Source organism: Prionailurus viverrinus, chromosome A2 (assembly GCF_022837055.1).
Source record: "Prionailurus viverrinus isolate Anna chromosome A2, UM_Priviv_1.0, whole genome shotgun sequence".
Classification (NCBI taxonomy): domain Eukaryota; kingdom Metazoa; phylum Chordata; class Mammalia; order Carnivora; family Felidae; genus Prionailurus; species Prionailurus viverrinus.
The window spans coordinates 112080166-112100710 of record NC_062562.1 but is presented as its reverse complement, the minus strand read 5'-3'; the positions used below and the strand labels follow the sequence as shown (position 1 = coordinate 112100710).

Below are 20545 nucleotides of genomic sequence, written 5' to 3'. Positions count from 1 at the left end.
CTTTTATTAATGTGGTATATCATGTTGATTGATTTGAGAATATTGAACCAGTCCTGCAGCCTAGGAATAAATCCCACTTGATCACGGTGAATAATTATTTTAATGTACTGTTGAATTCGCTTTGCTAGTATTTTACTGAGAATTTTCCTATCCATGTTCATCAGGGATACTGGTTTGTACTCCTCCTTTTTAGTGGGGTCTTTGTCTGGCTTTGGAATCAAGATACTGCTGGCTTCATAGAATGAGTTTGAAAGTTTTTCTTCCATTTCCATATTATGGAAAAGCTAGAGAAGGATAGGTATTAATTCTTCTTTATTTTTTTATGTTTGTCCGTTTATTTAGAGAGAGTGGGCAAACAAGCCAGGGAGGGCAGAGAGAGGGGAAGAGAAAATTCCCAAGCAGGCTCTGTGCTTTCAGTGCAGAGCCTGATGCAGGGCTCGAACCTTGAGATCACAACCTGAGCCAAAATCAAGTCAGACACTTAAGCAACTGAGCCACGCAGACACCCCAATTAATTCTTCTTTAAATGTCTGGTACACTTCCCCTGGGAAGCCATCTGGCCCAGGACCCTTGCTTGTTGGGAGATTTTTCATTACTGATTCAATTTCTTGCTGGGTATGGGTCTGTATTCTATTTCTTCTTATTTCAGTTTTGGTAGTTTCTGAGTTTTTACGAATTTGTCCATTTCTTCCAGATTGTCCAGTTTGTTGGCATATAATTTTTCGTATTCTCTTATAATTGTTTGTATTTCTGTGGTGTTGGTTGTGACCTCTCTTTCATTCATTTATCTATTTGGGTCCTCTCTCTTTTCTTTTTGATAAGTCTGGCTAGGGGGTTATCAATTTTGTTAATTCCTTCAAAGGACCAGCTCTTAGTTTCATTGATCTATGTTTCTGTTTTTGTTTGGTTTCTGTATCATTTATTTCTGTTCTAATCTTTATTATTTCCCTACTTCTACTGGCTTTACGCTTTGTTTGCTGTTCCTTTTCTAGTTCCCTTAGATGTAAGGTTAGGTTTTATATTTGGAACCTTTCTTGCTTCTTGAGATAGGCCTGAATTGCAATATACATCCCTCTTAGGACTGCCTTTGCTGCATCCAAAGGTTTTGGACTGTTCTGTTCTCATTTTCATTTTCTTCCATGTATTTTTAAAATTTCTTCTTTAATTTTCTGGTTAACCTGTTATTCTCTAATAGGATGTTCTTTAACCTCCATGTATTTGAGGGCTTTCCAAATTTTTTCTTGTGGTTGACATCAAGTTTCATAGCATCATGATCTGAAAATATACATGGTTTGATCACAATCTTTTGGTACTTGTTGAGGACTGATTTCTGACCCTGTATATGATGTATAGAAGACACAGAAGGAGGAGGAGGAGGAGGGAGAGGTGGGAGGAGGAGGGAAGAGGGAGAAGGGAAGATGAGGAGGGAGAAGGGAGAAGGAGGAGGAAGGGAAAAAAGTAAGCTTGGTCCTATTTCTACCAGAACTGTAGGTGATGCTTTGAAGCGCTCTATGATTAGTACAGTTGGTGCATGTGGGGTGCTGCCTATGCTGGTCTTCTGGAGGAGAGGCCCACTGAGCTGGCTCAGAGTCAGACCTGTCCCATTACCAATGCAGTTTCCAGGTACAGGGGGGTGGGGTTGAGTGGGTCCAGCTTCTACTGGGGGCTGCTGTGTTGCTCTCTGAAGTCCCACTGTGTTGGTGGTGAAAGGTAAAATGGCGTCACCTGACTCTCTTGTCTCTGGACAAAGGATCTCACACACTCCCTATTCATTCAGGAAGCCCTCAAAGAATAGCGAGGGCAGTCAGCGTACCCTCACCAGAGCTCTCCTGCAATTTATCTTTGCTCTGTGGCTGGGAATCAAAACTTGAAATCTCGAGGGACCCGGCACTGCACATATCCATGACAAAAAAGTGGAAAAAGCAGGGGTGGATGTGGGCAGACCATTTTGTATGATATAGAAATGGTCTAGGAGAAAGAAGATGGAAGCCTGATTTGGGAGAGTGGCCATGGGAACAAAACTAAGAGGATAGATGAATGAAATGTTGAAGGGATACAACAAAAAGGATGGGATTATGGTTAGGATGTAGATAGCAATGGAAACAACACAAAAACTAATTCCTAGATTCCTATAAAAACTAGATTCCTAGAAAAACTGGAAGTATAAGGGTGCCATCTACTTGGATCAAGTAACCTGGAAGAGGCTAAGGTTTAGAGAAAGAATAATGACAATAGCTTTGGACATGTTGACTAAATGTACTTTGGTGATATCAAGGGAAAGATGCTGAACTAGAGTTTTAATAAACATAGGGAACTCAGATCTGAGGTCTGAGCTGAAGATATAAATTTTTGGAGTTATTCCTATAGAGAGGACTATGAAGCTATGGTCTGGGAGAAACACAACAATAAGTAAAATGATAAGAAACAGTTTTTGAATGCCTATTATTTGCCTGATAATGTATATGTAATTTCATATAATTTTAAAATTACCTTGTGAGATAGAATTTTTTACTTTCTTTATTTTACAGATGAGCAGACTGAAGTAAAGAGGGTTGAAATAACTTATCCATATTGTACAATTAGAAGAAGAATGTATAGTGTGAAAAGGATTTAGGTAGGGAATGATGAGCTCACTAGGCAGAGATTCTGCATTTAATGTTGCAGTTAGGGGTATTCAGAACGGCTCGAACAGCTCATTTGTTTGGTTGGCTAAAACATGGACAAAAATGTGGTTCTCGGTAAGTGATTTAGAAATGTAAGAACTCCCTTGGTTTAATGGGATTTGAAGACATAGGAATATTAGACTGTTAGAGTGTTAGGTCCTTTGTGACCTATTCATCCACACTGGAAGAATCCAGAAGACATGCCTTTTACCATGACTATGAGATAAATTTGCAAGGCGAGTACTAGAATTCCTGAAAAGACTTGTGATTGCTTATTTCTGCAGACCATAATCTACAGTGGGAATTGTGGTCATTGAATTGGGAAACCTAAATATGGTGGGAGCAACTGGATCCGAGTGGCAGGGGGCAAGTGGCAGCATTCAATTACCAAAGGCAAGGTAGGTGTGATTACCATAAAGGACAGCAGAGTAGAAGTAACTGGTTGATACAATAGTGGAATGGCCTATAAAAGGTTCAGTTTCAACGCAAGCCAGCTGGTAATATTTTTAGGACTGGGGCAAGTTTCTCTAGGAAGATGTATATACTCTCTACCAGAATCCAATATATGGTGGTATTTCTCCCATATCCAGTACTCAGGTGTCCAGGAATCAAGGGGTGAAAATGGAAGTTTCACTAGTCAATATTATACCATTGGCAAAATTTTTACTTCTTGTTCCTGTGACTTTACGCTCTGCTAGCCCAAGCTTCCACCAGGGGACATAACAATGATTCCATTGAGCTGGAAGTTAAAACTTTGGCCTTCTTATGCCTTTGAATCAACAGGCAAAGACAGGAATTACTGTGCTGGCTGGGATGATTAACCCTGATTATCAAGGAAAAATTGGACTGCTACTCCACAATGGAGTAAGGAAGAGAATGTGTGGAATACAGATCGCTTAGGGCATACCTTGGTACCACTATGCTCTGTGATTAAGGTCAGTGGAAAACTACAAAAACCCAATCCATGCAGGACTACTAATTCCAGAATGAAGGTTTGATTCATTCCACCAGTTAACCATAACCAGTTGAGTTGCTTCCTGAAGGCATAGGGAATACAGAATGAGTAATGGAAGAAGGTAGTTATAAATACTAACTATGGCCATAAGACTAGTTCCATAACAAGGATTGTAACTGTCAAGAGTATTTCCTCCTTATTTTATTATGAATATATCTGTATGCAAATATCTCTGTTTTCCTCTGTCCTCTCCTCCTTTATCATGTAACATAAGATGCAATGGCTTTATATCATAATATTTATTATTAATAACAATAAACATTGCATAACAATATTTAACTATTGTTAATTTTACATTTATAGAATTTAAGTTATCAGACAATGAGAAGACCAAACATTACTCAAAACTCTAGCTACTGTCCTGGTGAAGTGCTTGGTGTGTTTTCAGTTGTACCTAGGAAAGTTGTATCGTGTTAGGCAGAACTATGAACTTGTTATTGTCTACAATTAGAGATTAAGTATGGTTTAAGGAGATGTGTATGGTGCCAAATTGACAAGAGATGGACTTGTGATGGTTAATTTTTATTATCAACTTTACTGGGCCACGGAGTACTCAGATATTTGGTTAAACATTACTCTGAGTATGTCTGGGAGGGTTTTTCTGGATGAGGCTAACAGTTGAGTCAGCAGACTGAATAGAGCAAATTGCCCTCCCCAGTGTGGGTGGGCTTCATTCAGCAGATTTATGGCCTGCATAAAATAAAAACTTAAATAAGGGAGAATTCTCTCTTTGACTCTCTTCAAGCTGGGACATCAATCTTCTTTTGTCTTTGGTCTCAGAACCTAAACCACTGGTTTTCCTAGTTCTTGGGTCTTTGAATTTGGACTGGAACTCTGCTATTTATTCTTCTGGGTTTCCAGCTTGCCAAGTGCAGATTTTGGAATTCTCAGCCTCAGTTACAACTGCATGATCTACTGCCTCATTATTTATATACAAATATATAACATATATATATACATATATATACATATACATATACACTTATTATAGTTATTGTTATATAGATTATGTTTCTCTGAAGAACTCAGAGTAGTAGGTGAAAATCAAGGTGAACTTGGAACATCTTGTGATGCCAAAAACTAAGAAAATGCTCACAAAAAGATAGGACCATGTCCAAAGGACATAGGAGCCAGCCTGAAAAAGATCCAAAGTGAGAATAATTTGCAACAAAATTAATAATGGGAAGAGAAAGGACAGTTCCTCATTACTTCTAAGGAGTAAGGGAAATAGAAAATCAGCATTGGAACACCCGAGTAATAATTTTAGCAGGCACGATCTACCAATGGCTGCTAAAATTAGTGGATAAGCTTGGGGAGAAACAGGATATTTGCATATTTGCAAACTATCTCTCCGACATATTTATTCATTCCATAGGGAAGCATTATAACATCATATTGGAGAGCTCCTTAATCAAGTGATCAAGTTTAACCTCACCAATAATAAGACATATTCACATTATGTACCATGGATCTGAACCACTAAGAAACTGCATCACTGCTGTGGTAATCTTGTCCAAAATGCACACCCTCAATCTATTCATGAAAAACATCAGAAAATACAAAGCTGAAAGATATTCTTTAAACGAACTGACCAGCACTCTTTAAAAGTGCCAAGGTCATAAAAAGACTGGGGAACTGTCACAGATGGGAAAAGACTGAGACACGACAACTAAATGCAATGTGTCAATCAAAGACTGAATCCTGGAACAGAACAAGGAAAAGAGTGAACAAACTGGTGGACTCCTTTGTCTATAGTTTAGTTAACAGAATTATATTACTGTTAATTTGTTACTTTCTGTAATTATTGCTATGGTTATGCAAGATGTTAACATTAGGGGAAGTTGAGTGAAGGTCATATGAGAACTCTGTATTATAATTGCAACTTTTCTCTAAATGTAAAATCATTTCAAAATGAAAAGTTTCAAAAAGTCACCTTTTTAAATATGGCAGCAGAAAGGCCACTGTGACCACAGTGAGACTGCAACCACACTAGACTGGTTCTGACAGGGACTGGAACTAAGAAAATGGAGACGGCTAGATAGAAACATTTTTTCAAGATTTGGTTCCTAAAGGGTTGAAGAGAGATAGGTAGTAAGCTAAAGGAGTGAGGTAGTTGGAGGTTGGTTTTTGGTTTTTTTTTGTTTTGTTTTGTTTTGTTTTTTAAGATGAGGAGTATTTTAGGATGCTTAAATGCTGATGGCAATGAACAGTTTAAAGACAGCAGTTTGGTAGCTATAATTTACTCTAAGGTTTGTTGCTGAGATTAAGGAGGGAGGTAAAGGTAAGATGGGTAGAGGTTTGAGGAGAGAGAAGTTTGAAGAAGCGTAGTTTGAGAGAGAGAGAGTAAATTGACCTGAGTAATACAGTAGGATTATAATGGGCCCATTTGAATTTGGTGATCATAAATTTATAGGAGGCCAAAGTACTATGATTCAGGATAATCATGAGCAGACCTGTTAACTTAGGTACAGTATTGGAGAAAGTTCTTTGTAGAATATATCCAGGGTTGAGATTTTATTAGATTGGTCAAGTAGAAGGCCAAGATTTTTAGGGCAGATTGAAAGGTAGAAGGGCAAAAGAATTTGGGCATTAACTGTTTTCAAGGTGGACACAGAAGTGAAGAAAGGAAAGGAAAATGAATTAAGAGAAATGATAAAACAAATGAAACGAAATGAAATAAAATAAAGAGTCTTAGGTGTGTGAGTCAACAACTCTATGGCATATAGGTCTGATGTATCCCTCACTATCAGAGATATACCTGCCAGTACTGGCTTAGGACTTTTTTCCCCCCCAAGTCTGCCAAGACACTAACAGATGGTCATCTGTTCTCCAGGTTCTTATAATTCCCTTTTTTGTTCTTTATCCCTATGAGTCCATGTCTTAAAAACAAAACAAAACAAACAAAAGAAAACAACATAAAACCCCTCTTTTTTATTATCTTAGTGGAACTCCATGGAGAAGTGAAAGTAAATGAGTATTTTTAATCCGTTATCATTCCTTGAAAATAGTGCCTCTCCTCTATTTTAACCCCACAGAGAAGGCTTATTATTCTCTTGTTTCTCTTTTCTGCTGACTTTCCCTAGTGGCTTGTGCCCTTGTATAGTTGATTTTATCCATTTATTTAAATATGTATGTTTATTTATTTATTTGAATTCATATTTTGTTGAACTTCATCTCTGCATATACTGGGGTCTAAATTAAGGATACTTTTCCTCCAGAAAGAAAGTGCATTTGCTTCCTTCAGAACCAGGAGTAGACCAAGACAAAATCTCACTGGTACCCATCAAATTCATATCCCCAACTTTGATGCAGATCTTATGCTTTATTGTGCAGTTACAACACTGATACTGTCATTTGACCCAGGGATACTCTCCCTTTTTGTGTTACTTACTCTATTAAATTTCAGTTTATTTGTTTTTTCATCCTATTCCCTTACATGCTAGCAAGCCCAGTAATGTATTAAAATAGTCTGTTTTAATGTATGCAGAATCTATTATATTTTAAAAGAGGTATAGTTTAGTGTCTATCCTGGGATACTTGGGAATAGGAAATGTGGTGGAACTCTGCCCTTAACTATGAAATGAGGAAGAGGAAGGTCATATGCTTTAACAGAAAGAAAGAGGGTTTTGACAGTAAAGTCAGACCAGAATTCAAGTCTTGGTTGACTGCTTACTTGTGGAAAGACCTTCAACAAGCAACCTAAACTTGCTAAGCCTCAATTTATTAATGAACAAGATGAGGAAACTATTCACTGCAGAGCTGTGTGAGGACTAGATGTAATGTATATAAACACCTAGCAAATTACCTTCTCCCAAACTTGACCTTCTAACATGCCTTATCTCAGTGAATGGTATCGAATGTGTGTGTGAAGCTTATCTGGGTGCTAACAGCTGAGTATATAATTACAGTGCAAACCTATTCTTAAAGCGTGTTCAGTCCTAGAAACACGCAGTTTTATTTATTCTTGTGGTTTGATTAGTTTTGCCTTAGTAGAACAGGAGTGAAAGAAAACTTGTAACCATAGATGCAGCTGGAATTAAAAAAAATTCCAGACAAGTTAAGTCTCTAAGCAGATAGCAGATTTTCCTTTTGATTCAGGTATATTCTAGTATTAGTGCTCCACCAAACAATAATCAGAGTCTCAACATGTCAAGAGAATGGTTAATTAGAAGTTCAAAATCAACATTCAAAGAGCCACATGTGCAAGTCTGACCTGGCTCTGATACAAGTAAGGGTTGGTGGGGTTAATAGTGGGAAAATGTCTAATGCTGCTTTTCTTCAGTGAAGGTCTGCCTGGCCCAGGGCTGCAACGTCAAGGCCTCTGTCTAAACCAAAAAATCTATGACAAATAGCAGCTCACACATGACAACAGTCAAGGTTTTAAACTCAACAGGGTAGGGATTTGAAATTCTGCCAATCCTTGCATTTTTCTGTGATTAGATGTATTTCACAAGTTTACAAGGGGCTCCAAAGTGGATTCATAGCTCCATGGCTCCTTATAATTTGGCACTGCCCTTCTAGAACGGACTAAACCTCAATTAACCAGAACTTACAAAACTCCAAATCTTCAGTTAAATTGATTTTTCCCCTAAATATGTCATTTTTCAAAGAAATGGAAAAAGTATACACAAAAGTACAAATAATGAATTTATTTGTGAGATAGAATAACATAATGGCTAAGACTATATACTCTGGAGATAGACTGCTTGATTTATGATGTTGCCTTTATCCAGTTTTTAACTGTGCGACCTTGGAGAAGTTGATTAACCTAGATGTGCTGCAGTTTACTTGGCTGTAAAATGTTAATGAAAATAGTACCTACCTCATAGGGTTGTTAGGAAGATTAAATGAGTTAATCTATATTAATAAGAGTGTTTAGAACAGTACCTTGCACACTGAAAGCACTTAATAATTATTACTTTACTATTTGCTAGCAGTTTACAGGGTTTACATTGTATACATAATTTAATCTAATGTCCCTCCATGACTTCACTGTAGTGAAACACTCATATTTAGAATGATGATGCCTTTCCCCTAATTTCAAGCATTTCAATCAACAAAACTTCTTCTTTAAAGAAAACTCTACACCTGACCTGGGGCTCAAACTCACAATCGCAAGATCAAGAGTCACAAGCTCTTCTTCTTCTTCTTTTTTTTAACGTTTATTTATTTTTGAGAGAGAGAGAGAGAGAGAGAGAGAGAGAGAGAGCGAGCACATGAGCAGGGGAGGGGCAGAGAGAGAGAGGGGGAGACAGAATCAGAAGCAGGCTCCAGGCTCTGAGCTGTCGGCACAGAGCCTGATGCGGGGCTCAAACCCACAAATGTGAGATCATGACCTGAGCCGAAGTTGGACGCTCAACCGACTGAGCCACCCAGGTGCCCCATGAGTCACACGCTCTTCTGACTGAGCCAGCCAGATGCCCCAAATATCTTCTTAAGTCTAATATCATTCATCTTGCTCTCCAAACCTTTTCTTCCTCTGCTATCACAGGAGGTGACACCACCAACTACTCAGTTGTTCAAGCTTGATACCTGGAAATTATTAATTCTCTCCATGCCAATTAATTACCATCGCAAGTCAATTCTCCTTCCGAATTAAACTGCTCACATGTGACAATAAGCCATGCTAAATCTCCTGTCCTTTTTGCAGGCATAATAATCTTGTGAAGTGCAGATTTGAGCACGTTCCTTCCCTGACTGAAATGAGTCCTCAGATCCTTCTGAGTTAAAACCTTTCCAACATTGTGGGTATCTCTTCTTCTCTCCTGGATCTCAATAGGATGGAGGTAGAGGAGAGAGGAAAAGAGAAAGATATATCAAAAAAAGGTAGAAAATCAAAATACAATAAGAAGGAGCAAAAAAAAAAAAACAAACTTAATGTGGTTGAGGCTTTGGGTATGGAGTTAAAGAACCTAGTAAAGGTTACAAGATGATTTATGCAGTGCATGTTGCAATATGGGGAACAATCCTTTAATCCATGTGCATAGCCCCTGAGGTCAAGATATTGGACAGTTTCCTCACAACAGATATATGCAAATTCCTTTCAGTTTAGAAACAATCTGGATTTTCTCCTTAATTGTGATGTAAACGCCCCTTCTCCTTGATAAGGGGGTGGGTAAGGGGAATTAGAACGATGGGAGGAGATGGCTGAGAAGGGTTTCACTTAAAAGAAAACAATGGTTGTCTCTTCAGAACAAATCTTACCTTACTTTAATAGCTTTGTTTCATTAATTACTATACATAAATCTCTTATATTGCTCTGATGATCTACTTAGTGGGTACATCAACAGTGTTTATATTTTATTTTACCAACTAGTTATCTCCCTTGGAAATAGAGTAGAAATGAAATCAACAAAATTAACTTGCCATTGTTTGCTTGCAACATCAGTTGTTACTTCTTATTTCATTGTGGTGCCTAAACCAGTGGATCAGTGACTACCTTATAGTCAATTACCTAGTTCCACAGTATATTCTCCTGCAGTGAGAAAATTGTATTCTTTTTCATATTGGCCTCAAAAGTGGAATAAATTCAGAGGACCATAAATTCACTTCTCATTGCCCTAAATAATACGTGTGTGTGTGTGTGTGTGTGTGTGTGTGTGTGTGTGTGTGTGTGTTTTAAGAAATAGGGCCTACTGACAAATTTTACATGCAGGAAACATGGGTGTTATTTGATAAGAACATACATGACAAATACTGTCCTTTCCTTATTCTGGCCTATGTAACTATTTTGCTGTGATTGGCATAATATGGAATTCTAAGACTCCAATTCACTAAACAAGGGAAGAATCACTAGGGTGGGGAAAAGATGAAAGTGGGGGGGGGGTGGAGTGGGAAAATTCCAACCATTTTTTTAATGATCTTGCTTCTTATTTGCCATTTTGTTGCCACAGTAGCTCCAATTTAGAAAAGCAGTATGGTGATATGCCATGCCATTCTTCCTGAAATTTCTCAGAGAAGCTAAGTGACTTGCTCCTCATCATGTTTGTGAGTGGTAGAGAGGATCATATTGGAGTTACTGTCATTTTAAAATCCTCTATCCTGGTGTTTTTCAACTTATCAGCTGCGGAGGGTTGTAGCTAAATTTGTAAAGAATCCTCAAATTCTTGTGTACATATATATTTTTCTTGATCCACAAATCAAAAGATACTATGATTATCACTATTATCATTCAGGAGGTCTACAAAATTGGTTGACACTTAAAAAGTACTCTTCTTACTAAAAAGTGAGTAAGTGAAAGGAAACCATGGCTCTATACTTGTGGTTTTCATATTTTGGGGTTTCACAGATCAATATCAATATCATTCATTATATGTTTTAGAGCTTAAAATTATAGTCTTTCAAATAACATGGATTGAGTTTTATGGAAAACTCACTTCATAATTCCTCCCTTCAAAATCAGTAAAAATGTTATCATGGGCCAGGATTGGTGTGAAAAATGTCATTTGGGAACCCTGCTTCTCACCTTACAATGAAAAAGAAGGGAAGAAGAGTTCAATGGACTCTGTAACTTGTTAGGGTGGGTTTTAGAGAAGGAAACATACAGATGAGGGTTCTTTATCCTTCTCTGGGCTGACTCTTACCTGGCATCACTCACTGGTGATTATAGCCACCAGCAAACTATTAATTTCAGCTCTGAGAACTGCCACCTCTAAGATTAGTGATGAAAGTGGTAGCTCACAAGTAATTCATGTTCCTCCTAACTTAGAAGTGATTCATCATTACGGGTTAAGGAAGACAGAAGAAAAGAGCTCATACATAATTTGCCTATTCTTCTCAATCTCTTACCTGCATGGGCTAGCCAAGGAGTTATGTTAGTTAAGAAAATTAACCCGGGCTAAGAAAAAAATGTGGCAAATATGGACAGATCAACGGATTCAACTGATTCAACTGTTATTCATTCAATAAACATTTGCACAATGCCTACCTTGGACAGACACTGTGTAAAGAATATAGCAATTAAAAACAAATAACACCAGCAAAAACAATCTCTGCCATGAAAACACACAGGAAATGTACCTAATCTAGAATAACAATAAAGGGAGACTCATACATGGCTTCTCAAAAGAGATAACATCTGAGCTAAGTCTAGAAAACTTGATAGGGATGAGGCAGAACACTTGTTACCAAAGTGAACAGCATGTGGAAACAAGAAGCTTCTTGACAATCTTAAACATAGTTGATCTTTGTATACATCCGCCATCTTGAGATGAAACCAGACCCTAACCTGTCAGGAGGGGTCTTTATTACCTGTCAGGAATAATGATTGCCCTGCCGTTGCCTCGTAAGGTCTTTCTTTCTTAGCTAAATGAGTAACATAAACAAGGACAGGACAACAGGGATGATCCTGCTGCCAAATATTCCCATACATGTGGCCAGGCAAAGGGCCAATGCTAATCACAGCCTCCAGCACCTGCATACCCTCAGCTGGGGGGCTCTGTTCTCAAAGAGAAATTCACAGAAGGCCTGTCAGCACCTTGCTGTCTGTCTTGGGACAAGGCTATCTAGGAACTTGCCTGAATGTTTCCCACATGCTACAAATCCTGCTTCTTGACATTTACATAGTTTTCTGATACTGTAGTCCCAAACCGTAGCACAAAAGAATCCTTCACAACCTATACTAACAATTCAAACACCTCCCAAAGTTAAAAGGAGGCACCTGTGAGATGCTCAGAGACATATGTGAAGAGGGGGTTCTTCAGTTAAACAAAGGCCACCTTAAAGGCAACCTGTGCAGTTGCAAAGGACCCCTATATACAGAAGGGCCCACATGTTGCATTCAGTGCTCTGCTGTCACCTTCATGAAATTATAGTATTTTTTTAACAAGGAAGTATTCACACATTTTCATTTTGCACTGGGATCTGCAAATTATGTAGTGGGTCCTGACTACTATCCCCACCAAAGGGGTAAAGGGGAGCCTAGTCAAGGGCCTGAAGCCCTATAAGAGGACTTGAAATGGAAGAGTGAGTTATAAACAGAGAAAAATAAAAGTAAGAGTACAATTTTATAGTTCGTAAGAAAATCTAGCATTGTTTGCTAAGGCAGAAGCCCATAATTTTAATTTCTCAAGCCATTATGAAGTTTGTTACTCAGAAACACCCACATTATTTTATTGCTTAATGGACCTTATGCAGCCCTTTTCTGGTTCTTTAGTCTGGAAGAGTGGCCCCAAAGACATACAATTCAAATGGTCCCCAAAGACACACAATTCAAAGAACTACATAAAAATGTACCACATAGTGTCAAAGCCACAGTCTCAAACAACTTTCTCTGCACTGTTTTCTACTTCATGTCCCAAATGACAAGAGATCATTCTCATCTTGTATTTGTCTTTCCCATTACAACCTTTACTCACCAGTTCCTTCTTTACCACAACTCGAGTTCTCCCGGTGGTAATGTTACTATCAGTCTTTCCTGGCAAATATCTTTTCACATCACTAACACCTTGATTTTTTATCAGGAATGGCTGAATAATTTGCAGGGCCCAGTGCAAAATAAAAATGTGGGCCCCTTTTTCAAAACTTAGTAAGAATTTAAAGGCAACAATAGGAAGAGCATGAAACTATGCACTGGGTCCTTATAAGTGTGGAGTTATGTGACTGCACAGGCTGAACATCCAAGAAGCCATCTTTAATTCTCAGTGGCCAAAACTGGGTCACGACATACCCCATTCCTTAACCAATCACTATTTAAGTGGGTTAACTAGTTTAGGCTTAGACTAAGAACAGCTTCCCTGGAACTGGGCATAAGTTCATCTTCTCTGAGTTGCATGGTATCTGGTGGCAAGGATTCATGACTAAAACCAGGCTTCTTTTGAGTAGAAGTTAGGAAGGCATTGTTGCTGAGTAGCCAACAACAGTACCCACTGTGTCATGTATCCATGGCTAAGAAAGAGGAGGTCTTCAGAAACTCCCTTTGATGCAAGCTCTCATTCCCTAGGGCCTTGAAGATCAAATCCTCCCAACTTAACTCTGCCTGCTTTCCATTCCCAGGCCCCTATGCACTTTAAATATCTCCCCTGCTGTCAACCCGTTCCACAGGTACATGGAGGGGTGAAAAGATGTGATTCCCATACTCCTGACTGTCATCAAAAGAAGGAACCAAGACTAACAGGCCATAAAGTACACAAAAAACTCAAATAATAGAAGAAATTTAAGGAAAAATGCTACTAATTAAAATCCACATGTTAGTGTTGAGAGTTAGTGGAAGTATTGGGTTTACAAATGCTGGATGGAATCCTCAGTAGGAGTTTAGAAAGACAGGGGATTTTAAATGGGGGTAGTTGTCAGTGTTGAGTGCTGTGGAATGCATTTTAGAACAGAAGACTAATTCACAATCCACAGTGGTAGAATTCTCATAGAGCAAGTTTTGATAGTAGAATGAGTCTTTTTCAAGAGACAAACAGGTTTGTTTGGCTAGAGCAGACTGAAAAAATCACTCAAAAATGTCCGTGGTAAAGTCATGCAGTAGAAAGTTATTACCAGGAAATTAGATCTAATACAAAAGGCAACAGTACAGTTTTTGAAGATGTACACTAACTGTGATTTTTTCATACCTATGTGAAAATTGAGAGCTTGCTTTTGTTACTCTCTTCCAAACATTCGCTCTTCATCTGGCCCAAATCCTGTTCAGTCCTTAAGACCAAGCTCAGGCCCTATCACTGCCAACAGGCCTTCCCTGAACCTTCCTTGAAACTTCCTCACTTTCTAGTATCTCTCAACCCCACTGAAAGTGACTTAAGAAAGAGAATGCTCCTTCTCTACTGTCTCAGTGCACCTCATGACCCCATATTGGAAGGATCTATTGAAGCGTCTCTCACTCACTGAACTATAACTCTTTGATGCCAGACACTCTACCTATTCTTCTTCATAACTTCTGTGCCTTGATGACTGATGAAATTATCTTCTATCAACATATCATAAGTATTAAAGAATGCTTAATACAATCAGAAGATACATAAGAACAATAACTTTTAATAATCTATGTGTATAATGGCAAAAGAATGCTCAGAATAAAAGAAAATAATATGTATAAAAAGTAGGTATTTTTATACTATTGATTACCTGAAAGGGGTATTAGAGTGGATGTAGATGAATATGAGAAGGCTGTCAAAGATCATTTTAAGATCCCCTTCCTTAAGATCCAGAACAATATATAATAGAGTCTCTTAATTTACTCTCAATGGAAATGAGACAATATAATGACAGGTTTGGGTTCCAAATATTTGAATGTTTACATTTCTAGTCTCTGAAGATCCTTAAAATTTGGACTTTATTCCAGTTATGATATAACTAATAAACATTTATGGGGAACCTATGACCCTCAATCCAGGCAATAATGAAATTAAGTAAAGTGGAGATTGCTTTGAGCTCCTATATGGCATGATTTGTAAATAGTTACAGCACCCCACATACACCCATATCTCAAAATTGCTTCTGAGCTAGCAAAGTCAAAAACTTAGAAAGCTGGAAGGTGGTTTCTTTAGTGGTATTTAAAAAATGCTTCTATAGGACAATAGCAAAGCTAAGGGTTTTCCTGATTCTTCTTCACACATATGTGTGTTATGTGTGTTAAAATCACACATAATTTTGCCATTTGGTTTTTCCCTTCATGCTAACTTTCGTGTTAATTTATGCTTGATTTCAAGTGTGTGTATGTGTGTTTATGTGTGTGAAGGGAAATGGATAAAGTTTCTGACTTTCCGTCCTTTGTTTAGATTTTCTTTTCTTTTGTTTTTATTTTTTTTTTACCGTTTATTTTTATTTTTTGAGAGCTAGAGAGACAGAGCATGAGTGGGGGAGGGGCAGAGAGAGAGGGAGACAGAATCCCAAGCAGGCTCCTGGCTCTGAGCTCTCAGCACACAGCCCAATGTGGGGCTCGAACTCACAGACTGCGAGATCATGACCTGAGCCGAAGTCAGCGGCTCAACCAACTGAGCCACCCAGGGACCCTAGATTTTCTAGTAGTGAGGCTTTTTCACTAACTTTCTCCTCTCTTGACAAACTGAAAACCAGTAAATGATTCCTTAATTCTAACATCATTAGGAGATAACTTTCCCTTAGTTAAGATTAGACAATATCATTAAAATTTCTATATTAATTTCATTTTTTAATGGATACTTAGTGGTAGTAATGAAAAAAGAATCCAAGCACTTGGAAAATATGAGAAAAACATGGTTCTAAATATAGAGGCTCTGAGTTATCAGTGTAAGGTTAGATTAAGCACATTAAGAGCAAGGCAGTAACACATTTAGGTATAAATACATAATGTGTGTAAATTAGAATTCTAAATATGATTCTCATACTTGAGAAGCTCAAATATGTTTTTCATGTGTTCTCATTCTCAATATGTTTAATTAATTGTACCTGATTAGAAATTAAAAAAAAATTAAAGACATACTTTGAATTTCAATGATCTTCTGTAAAGAAATAACAGCATTCATATTCGGGGTTTGGTGGAGAATATCTTCTGCAAGCGGCTCCAGCTGCAAGAAGAGTAGATAATAAAGAGCAGAATATTATGACTTTATAGTAAGTCTGACAGAAGCAAAGCAAATTGAAACAACCTATAAAAAAGGCTGCCCCAAGAACTAGTTAACATTTTCATTTTGCTGATAGCAGTTCTAAAAGTGTAACCAGTTTTATTTTCTGTTTTGTAGCCATGTAATTGAATTCCAAAGGGCTTTTCTATTGGTCACAAAACTAATCTATGAAGTCCCTGAAGCAGGTGCATGTCTGTGTATTATTCATTAAAAATCTGAGTTATTTGTGTAATTTTTGTGGGTTCTTCACAAACCAAATTCCATCATGTCTGTATGTGCAGCTGGGCCCTGCAAACAAAACCTCAGGGAAGTTGCAGTAGACGGAAAGTGGGCAGTCTATTATCCATACTTTCGTAGTATTTTTACATCCGGCCACCTTACACTTTCAGACACTTCACAGTAGAAAGCCGTAAGACATAGCTGCTCTTACTCAATTGCGGTTAAAGAAATGGCAGAGAAAATGTTCAAATAAAACCAGAGCTAAAAAAACTGCATGTTTAAAAGGGAAATAACTGTGCATTTTCATTTAACTTCTACTATATTCATAACTAGGCAGAAGTCCATGTGGAAGCACAGGACAAATTCCTGTCTTGCAAATCTATCATGATCTTCTGGAATTACAATGATTTTTCATGGACAAGCTTTGCAAACATTGCTTTGTGAGAAATGAAGAGGAACTTCAAATAATTTATGGATTGTTCTGGCAGAACTAAATCTGATGATGCATCCTGGGAATACCTTGGTGATGTTGCTTGGTGTGTAGCAGCAGAAACCGCACACCCAGAACCTTGCAAACAAAATAGCTGTGTAGCTATTGAAATCCAGAAAGCATGGAAAGTGATAGTAACAAAGGTGTTTAAAAAAAGGAATTTTCTTAGAAAATCTGAAGTTAGTAGTCACAAATTCAAACTGATGGTCAAATTATAATATGGCTTGAAAAGGAACCGATGTCACTAGACATTGTACTGAAAAACTCATCTATGTCTCTTTTTCTGGAGAAAAAACCTAAAAACTCAGGAATTCCAAGTTTCCACAGCATATGTGAGTGAATCTTCCCCCCAGGGTCTCTCTGAATTGATTATTCTATACTTCAATCATGGAATCTAAAACAATAGCACCTTTCTTCCAGATGCCATAGGATAACTGAGTAGCCCAGGGATATTTATATATGGGTAAATTCACTAAATACAACTTTCAAGAAGGTTCTTTTCAGCTGCCAAAGAAAAACCTTTTAAAACATCAAAAGGTTATTTGCAATACAGTTTAGCAAGAGAGAAAAAAAGTGTCAGTGAAAAGGTTCTGTAATCTCAAATTCTTAAAATTTGTTAAAATCAATTTTTAAATCTGGTATTTCATATAGTATCTTCAAGAATATGTTACCCAGTTAACACCCTCTTAACTCAAAGGAAGTAATGAATCATAGGCAGTAGGTTACTTGGAAAACTTACTCAAGAATCAGATAGGGTTGAACTACCTTTCTTATAAATACTCCTTTCACTTCAGTCTCAGAGCTTAAAGAACATTTTTAATAGAAATCAGGTAGAATTTACTAACAAAATTTTTGAAACATCACCGTATGTTCAAATATCTAAGAACAAAACAATGAGGTGATTTCAGCATATTTAGTTCTTCAAAAAGCTCTCCTGTGCCATTAGGGGGAAAATGCTGACAAATTAAAAGGTGCAGGCTACTGGAAAGAAAACTACAGACAGATCATTAATGTAAAAACCTCATTTCTGGAATTCTCCTGCATTGAGGTTTGTGGGCTATTTTTAAGATCTGGGTTATGTAGAACGTAAATGTGATTCAGGGTGTTGAGAGTAAAAATACAAACCACACTAAACCTTCAATTTGGAATGGTCAGTTAAATATGATAAAGTTGTGTCTACTTATAAAAGCAACCTAGAGAATTAAAGCAATTACACTGATAATTTAAACCCCCAAACCATTTCCCTGCATGTTTTTAGGTGAATGCCATTTGGAGGATTTAATCTTCAATAAATTGCTGCAATTTGCTTCATTTTGAGGATATACACACAGAGATGAATTCAGAAAGTTCTCAGTGTACGTTCTTTATTTTTCCTTAGGTAGCTCTGCAGAGAAGGTAATAGGTAATATTCTGAGTTGGCAAGAAGGCAAGTAGCATTTAGGGTCTGTTTTCATAAGAGAGACCACAGAATTGAGTTGTCTTTTCTAGAGTGTTTGTTGATTTAATCATTCAAAATTATAAGCACTAAAAATATCTGCTTGAAGCATCTATTTAACAAATATTTATAAGTATTGGTATAACTAACTATAATGAAATAATATTAAATGAATAGTCATTTTTCTGAAATTTGGACAGAAACTAACAATATGCAGTAAAGCTCTGTTATGTATTTGGTTTGGCTGATAAGATACAGCAAAAACATTGGCTGTTGAGGCTAATCAATGTTAGTAAGAGTTATTAAAATATAAATAAGGAAGTAATTTACATAAAACAATACTTTTGTATGCAAAACTTATAGTAAGATAAAACAGATGCAGATGAAGGAAATATCACACATCCGTCATGCTACCTTTGTTGAGCAATTCCATCAAGTGATGATAATTATCAGGGAGTAAGAAGATACACTAGATAATTTTTAACACAACCTCTTGACACATGAAGTTCTCATCCAGCATATCTAAAGCTTAAATGCAACCATTACTTACATAACTTCTTTATACAAATTTTCTGACTGTGACAGGGAAATTTATTTTTCTATATTTTTTACAGAAAGTGGCAATACCATATTGATATAATTCAAATGTTTTCTAAGTTTCACATATCGTGTAATTTCTAAGTATTACAGCTATTTTAAAACACCATAAAATTGTGGCTATTATCATGTTGTAAATAAGTAATTTTCAGATTCTTTAGAATCAGACCATTTAATCAAAATCATTTTAGTTGGCTAACATGCATTTATAGAAATAGGCAAAGGTATCCTTGGAGAAGCTCTTGAGTAAGAGTTTTAATATTTACTCTGTATTCATGAGACAAGAAAATCAACTTTATTATTTTCATGATTCAGAACTGAACAGAGAAAAGGCTAAACAGAGATTTTGCAATTAGGTACATGAGAACTGATGTATACATCAATCAAGCAGAGGATCTACTAACTACTCTTGTTAGCTTTTATGTTTCCCAAATACGCCCAGTGTTTCCACACTTTAATGCCTTTATTTATTCTGTTTCTTCTAAATTCTATTTTCTCTATCCTTATTTGAATTGGTGAAACCTTGCTAAATCATCCGAGGACCAATATGAACATTGTCTGCTCTGTGAAATCTTTTCTAAAATTCTCTGTGAGGGCAAATGGCTTCCACTTCTGTTCTTCCTTTCCACATAAATATTCATGTTTGCTCTACACATTTTTGTAGTAAGCCACGTCTGTCATTTTCCACTTTGTTGTGAGCCCTTTAAAGGCGAAGATATAGCCTGGTATATGGTGGGCATTAAAAAATATGTTGAATGGGGGTGCCTGGGTGGCTCAGTCGGTTAAGCGTCCGACTTCAGCTCAGGTCATGATCTCATGGTTCGTGGGTTCGAGCCCAGCGTCAGGCTCTGTGCTGACAGCTCAGAGCCTGGAGCCTGCTTCGGATTCTGTGTCTCCCTCTCTCTCTGACCCTCCCCTGTTCATGCTCTGTCTCTCTCTGTCTCAAAAATAAATAAACGTTAAAAATATTAAAAAAATATGTTGAATGAAGGAAAGATTAATTTAAAGAAAACATAAAGAGGTTTTCTTTATTCTGGCCTCCAGAGCTAACATAGCTAAGTGGGATAGGTTTTTTTCTTGGTTACCTGCTGTAGTTGGGGCATGGTTTTAGGGTGAAAGACCAGAAGGAATAATGGATAATTCATTTTTAAATCAATGTAATCGATTTTTAGTTGAGGTTTTAGTTGATTTTTGAACTTAAATTGACCATTCTTGAAACTTAGTTATTAAGTCCAGTAATGTGTAAATGAGTAATTTTGTATAGACTTTCTACATACACAATTATATCATCTGTGAATAATGAGACATCTGTTTATTTATCTTTAAACTTTATTTTTTGTTTCTTTTTCATACCCTATTACACAGTCTAGGACCACCAATGCAATGTTAAAATGAAGCAGTACAAGTGAGCATCTTTTCCTTGTTTTTGATTTCAAAGAAAAATTCCCATATTTCACCCTTAAATCTGATGCTAACTACAGAATGTTTATAAATATCCTTTATCAAGTTAATACATTTTCCTTTTATTCCTAGTTCGTCAAAAGTCATAATTGGGTGTTTAATTTATCAACTGATTTTTTAGCA

At 37.1% G+C, this 20545-nt stretch overlaps 1 protein-coding gene across 1 annotated transcript in view; it reads right to left on the bottom strand.

Moving 5' to 3' along the window:
* Positions 1-20545, bottom strand: part of HDAC9 (histone deacetylase 9) — a 927480-nt gene that overhangs the window by 30826 nt on the left and 876109 nt on the right. The window contains exon 25 of the mRNA XM_047849221.1: positions 16079-16163. Coding sequence (XP_047705177.1) covers positions 16079-16163 — 85 coding nt within the window. The remainder of the gene's footprint in view (positions 1-16078; positions 16164-20545) is intronic.